At 36.7% G+C, this 6,283-nt stretch overlaps 1 protein-coding gene across 2 annotated transcripts in view; it reads right to left on the bottom strand.

The window, feature by feature from the left end:
• Nucleotides 1-450: 450 nt before the first annotated feature.
• Nucleotides 451-6,283, bottom strand: part of rad50 (RAD50 homolog, double strand break repair protein) — a 27,238-nt gene continuing 21,405 nt past the window's right edge. Inside the window, exons 25-28 of one of the 2 annotated variants that reach the window (XM_067492184.1) lie at nucleotides 3,056-3,141; nucleotides 1,774-1,916; nucleotides 1,427-1,560; nucleotides 451-1,167 (exon numbers count right to left, since the gene is read on the bottom strand). In XM_067492184.1, coding sequence (XP_067348285.1) covers nucleotides 981-1,167; nucleotides 1,427-1,560; nucleotides 1,774-1,916; nucleotides 3,056-3,141 — 550 coding nt within the window. In that variant the 3' untranslated portion in view covers nucleotides 451-980. The remainder of the gene's footprint in view (nucleotides 1,168-1,426; nucleotides 1,561-1,773; nucleotides 1,917-3,055; nucleotides 3,142-6,283) is intronic. The other variant, XM_067492185.1, reaches the window with a different exon arrangement.

Genomic DNA, 6,283 nt, shown 5'->3' with positions numbered 1-6,283 from the left:
AGAAAATACTTTTACTTATTAGAGGGACCCTTACCCAAGTGAGGGATTGGTTGTATTTTTCAGCAAGATCAATTATATGTTTCAGGTTTTGAATGCCCGGCTTAGCTTCACGCTTCGTCGATGGATTGTGTTGAGAAGTGCCGGGAAAAGCGGCGATGAGCGGCAGAAACAGAGCAGATCCCAGCAGAAGCACTGTCACCTTCATGGTAAAGCTTGTTGGCGGACTTTAGGAAGCTATTCAAAAAAAAGGCCCCTAAATCGATCTCTCAGATCAGCTTGCAGCTCATTCTGAAGTCTTGACTGAGAACAGGAGATTTATACTTGCATTTATGCAAATGCAGGATGATAAGATCTAGTGGTTAAAACTGAGCTGCAGTTCTCTGAACTACATTAAAAAAAAAATCCCGTTTAAACAGGTACTCGAGTATAGAGACAGTAATATATATCACAAGAATTTTAATGACAGGGCATTATAGACTAATGTCAGTGTTATTCTCAAAATGACAAAATATTCTTAATTTTCTTATTAAACAAGAACCATGTAGACAATTTGTGTATGAAAATGTATGAACAGAAGTAGTTAAGTCAACTCTGAATTGTAATTTCAGTATGATACACAACAGAACGGAAGCTGTTCAACCTATGAATTAGGACAATAAGATTCAGGGCGAGTTTGTTTTTAAATGTTTTGCACTTGTGGTGTAGTAAGAGAGTTCATTTATTTAGTACATTTATGCAGTATTGGATTTATTGAATTTATGAGGGCACCATAAACGTAATGATCAGGTTTGGTTTACTGAACTGTGATTACTGTGCAGACCTGTTAACTTCCCAGCAAGCTAATAGAAGAAGTGATTAAAAGACACTGAGATATTATTTTTTTGCTACACTAAGTAAACAGAACATGAACTTTGGCCAACTAGCAGGAATATCGAGGGTTACTGTGTATTTCCAAAAGACTTCACAAAGTCTTCTGTTGCTCAGTGGAGATAGGATGAGAGGGAGGTGATGCTGCACTTTGTGATGTCAGAGTTCTGGTCTTGGTTTTTCCGGATGCGGTAGAAGTGTTCAATATAACTTGACCGCCCCAGCAGCTCCACAAAGTCCTCGTCATGGGTGATGATCAGCAGCTGGAAGTTACGCTGGCGAGAGCGACTCTTGATGATTCTAGCAAGTGTGAGCGAGAAGACATAAGTATGAACTGTATGGTTAAACTCAAACTATACAAAAATCTAACAATTCTGGAAATATAGAATTTACATGTTTAATGTCTGGCAGGCAAGATTATATAACCAGCTAGGTTTTCTTGGTGCAGAGCTTCAATCAGTGTAATAGAGACAATAAGACCAAAGTGAGGTTTGGTGTCATGGTTGAAGAGGCTTTTAAAATAGAGCAAAGACTCATGTCTTTTTATGTGTGTACTGACTCGACAAGGGCGTGTGCCAGCGATTCAATGTTTTCCCGATCCAGGTTGGTGGTGGGCTCGTCCAGGGCCAGAATCCCGCAGTTCAGACAGAAGGTCTCTGCCAAAGCTAGGCGGATGATCAAGGATGCCAAAACCTAGACACACACAGCCATGTTGGGGAGGACCAAAAACCAAAAAAACAGAGAATGTATTAATTCAAAATAAATCCCCATGAACTCCAATCCCTTTTATGGATTTTAATTTATCTTTCTTACTTCACAGTTCACTGGAAAACATTGTAGTTTTATTCAGCCACGCAACAGATCTATGTGACACGCATGCTCAGACATAAAATACTTTTCTGGTACCTTCTGACCAGCGCTGCAGCGTCCTCTCATATCCAAAGCTGTATCTCCTTTTACCATAACTACTCTGTAGTTGTAAACCCTTCTTTTCACTCCAGCAGAGGCATTTTCATCCACATCAGACCTGATCTCCACATACTCAATATCTGGAAAGCAGACAAGATGGAGTGATGGAACTCTGATAGCAAGAGGATAACTACATACAGTGATTTGGCTCACACACACACACACACACACACACACACACACACACACACACACACACACACACACACACATATATATATATATATATATATATATATATTTGTGTGTGTGTGTGTGTGTGTGTGTGTGTGCATTCTGGAAAACGGAATCATTTTTTCCTCTCTAACTCCACAACAACAACAAACAAAAAAAAAAAGGAAGAAAAAAAGAAAGATTTAAACATTTTTCATATAAACTATACATTGATCCCCAATAACTATGGCAGTAAGTCCAATAACAGTAAAGAAACCCATCACTTGCGAGACTGTAAACAGTATAAAGAATATCTCTAGGACCATAAAAAAAATTATACCTACCCATAGTAATTGGGCTGACCTCCAGAACACAGGGGACATATATTCTGTAACTTGCTAACCGGTAGCTAACTTTTTAGCTTCTATGTAGACTTTGTTACTTCCTTAATCTGAAGCCCAACACAAAGGAAAGTGAGAGGAGTTTGGTGGTCTGCTGTGTCCATATCACTGAGGTTAGAGGGCTATATAACATAATAATAATAATATAACTGGTTTCTTCTACTGGTATCATTTCCTTATATGTTATGTTTTGCATCCGTCATTGTTCCTTAGAAGCACTATTCTTGAGGACAATGTGACATGGGACCTTTTGGATGAGTTTATGAAGAACTAAGCTGCAGCATTTTGAGCCTCCTGTAAGCAGTGAGGTCCTACTGTTGCAGGTAAAAGGACAATTGCAATACTTAACTTAATGCACGTTTGGATAAGTTCACCTTCACTTTCACTGCAAAACCAGGCTCGGCAGACATAAGATCAGGGTTTATATGTAAAAATGATCAGCCATTGAAATTTTTAGGTTATGCTTTATTTTAAGACAGCTGTGTAAAACAAATTCACCAAGATATCTGTGGAACTTTTCAGGGTTTAAAATAACACAGTAATTGTATATCATTTGTATAAAAATGCTAAGTCCTTTACACTATGGGTATAAATCGCAGTCTTAAAGTTGAATTAAAGTCTGTCCTAATAACATACAAACAATGGAATTTAAAAGTGAGACGCACCTTGACCCCGGTATGTGCTGCGCCATAGGTCCCTGATGATTTTGTTGATCTCATCCATTTTCATTCTGTGGAACTTCATGATTGTTCTACAAAAAACAAAAAAGGAAACTCTTATTTATTATAAATAGTTATGTATAGGTCATTCATTTGAAACTGCACATCAAATTAAAGTTTGAATATTACCAAAATGATGAATGGAATTGTAGTTTAAGCATTTAAACAAAATGGCCATCAAGTACAGAAAGTCTTCCCAGCGCTTAACGTTTTCCACATAATGTTACAGCCTTATTCCAAAATAATACTACAAGCAACACCCCATAATGACAACGTGAAAGACGTTTCTTAGAATTTCTTAGAAATAAAAAGTAGAAAAAAACCCATAATAATAATACATTTTGCATATAGCTGTAACAACAAAATGTGGAAAAAGTTAAGCCCTGGGAATAGTTTCTGGACGTACTGTACATGCTTACGTACATCTCCCATTATCTTTCGCACAGTCCATAAGCTACTTCAATAGATGCCAAGATTTGTGTCACTCAACATGTTGATTGACAATGTGCAATGAAACAACTAGAAATTAATGGGCAAATGTAACTAGTATCAATGAATGGAATCATGAGCTGGCGCTTTTCTTTCCAAAAGCGAAAACTTGCAGAGCACGATACAATGTGCACACAAGCAAGCTTGCAAAACAACTGCATTATCTGAACTCAAACAGCGAAAAATTGATAGGCATCACAAAGCTTTTTGTAGGTTCAATTAGTTTTCCGCTGCACATAAAATACTAAAGTCCATAAAGAAGCTAATTTCTGGTAATAAAAAAGAAAAAAAAAAAGAAAAAAGATCCATGTAATGTTGATACATTGCAAAGATAACGTATCATTACATCAACATTACTGGATGTTGCTTTCCTGTCTACTAAGAAGTATTTTGTCTATAATCTAGAAATTTGATGAGACTCTAATGTGGTTCGAAAACACCAGAATGATAACAGTATAACCAACAGCTCAACTACCGAAGCTCACATGGTGGATAAATAGACAAACCATGAAGAACGGAAGCAAAGAAAAAGGGAGTGCATCAGTCCTTATCCATCCATCTCTATCTTATATAAATAATTGCTTATGCGACAAAAGAAAGCAGATGCTTATGGTTTGCAAGGGCATTGACAGCAAAACTTAACTTGTGGTGATAATTGTAAGTGGTTTTTTATTTGAGATCCAGCATACTGCGAATAAGACCTACCAAGTCCTCTCCTTCTGCGTTTTGTTGCTTAAAAATACTTAATTGGGACTTTCACAGGCCTTTTTCTGTGCAAAACGTATTCTACAGTTTTACAGAAGTGAGGATTAATCTAATCAAGAAAGAACCTTCCAGAGCCAGGGCCTTAATTAATGCAATATGAGACCTGGATTTTGACAGTTTGCTTAGCCATCATTGGAACAAAAGTGAAAGTGATACATTTGCAGCGTTTGTCGCGATCTTTTGTGACGTCTAAAACGGCCTTTAAATTCATGGTTTAATAAAACAATTGGAATCTAACCATTCCTTAAGGCCACATTCAGACTAGTTCTACTCAGAGAAAGCTGCAATGAAAGAATCACTAATCCTTTTCCAAAAGTCCAGTCTCGGTATTATAAAGTGCCGGGCGGCGTCACGGTCGCTTCCATTTCATCGCAATTTGAACACATTTCATCAATATTCCGAGTTACCAACTTATCTTGTTTTTACAAATCAACCTTCCCTGCTAAGACAACATTTAATCGTGTGTGTGTGTGTGTGTGTGTGTGTGTGTGTGTGTGCGTGTGTGTTGTGACAATTATTGGTACAAACATTTTGAGAACAATTTGATTATAAGGAGAAATTGAGAAAAAAGTTTAAGCCTAATATAAGTCAAAAAGTGCTTTGCAGCTAATGTTAATAGTAGTTAGGAACCTAAGTTGTTAAGGCAACACCACAGGGTGTATTTGTTTCTCACACCTACAGTGATATATTTAACCCAATGACCTACTGCCTGCTTTAAATTTAGATATCTGAGCAGACATTTTACCCACTGTAAGATGTGTACTTTCAACCGAAAATGATTGATAAAAAAACAACAATAAATTTATTTTAAAGATAAACAAACAATAGGCTACATTTGTTTGTTTGTGGCTTGGCAGCAGTAAAATGTGTTTTAACAGCGTGTTTTCTTATCGTTTCTTCAGCAGCCATAAATTATCAGCACGGATTAAACAAATAATTAACAAAAGTGACAGAGATTAAAAGTATGTGACAGTCACATCATTGTCTTCAGCATTTTGACCAGTCATGCAACAAGAACAATCAAAAATTCTTTCCACTCGCAAATCAAAGCATCTTACCCTGAAACAAACTTCTGTGTATTCAGACAGAAACTGTGACCTGGATGCCTGGTCTGCCGAAAGGCTGCTAAAGCGTACTTTCAATCTTGATAACAGTGCAGATACTGATGCCTTAACCAACCCACACACAAGGGTAAATGATGCTTCTGCTCTGTTCTCAGATGATATCTGCGACACTTCCTTACCGAGGAAGATTTGTGGCTTTCATCCTCAGTTAATGGCTCTATCAAACTCATTGAAATATCCAAAAGCTAAATAATAAATGTCTGATACCAGAAACTTATTTAAATCAATGACAATTTAAAAGGTAAAAAAGGATTTGGGAAAAGAACGTCATTAAAAATTACAAATGATGATAATCTATTGTTTAGTCTACTGGTTCTTCATTTGCAATGAAACTAAAAATCCAATTTTAAACTCAGAACAGGCCAACATGTACACTGTCATGCTTTACACATTATTCATCAAAACCATTAAAATTATCAAATATATAAAAAAAAAAAAAAAACATTTTTTGCTTGAGCAATTTATACAATAAATTATAGTCACTTAATTAACTAACCAACTGTTTTACCAATTAGATGCATCCAATGCTACAGGTAAACACACTGTATCTATCGTGAACTTATCACAACACTCACACACACAGTGGTTATCTCAGGAAAAAAAAAAGTCAACAATGACTGCTGACGTGTCTTACTGTTCAGACACCTACACAAAGGAAATTATCATCGCTGAAACGTAACAACTTTACCACATGTCTCGTCACTTTCTTCTGCCTGCTATCAATGAATGTGCTTTTGCTAAAAGCCGAGGGTCCATCCCACATCCAAGAGGTTTTATCTGAAAGGTGGATGTAAGG

The sequence above is a fragment of the Channa argus genome, chromosome 22, assembly GCF_033026475.1.
Source record: "Channa argus isolate prfri chromosome 22, Channa argus male v1.0, whole genome shotgun sequence".
NCBI lineage: Eukaryota > Metazoa > Chordata > Actinopteri > Anabantiformes > Channidae > Channa > Channa argus.
This window is presented reverse-complemented; position numbering and strand designations above follow the sequence as displayed.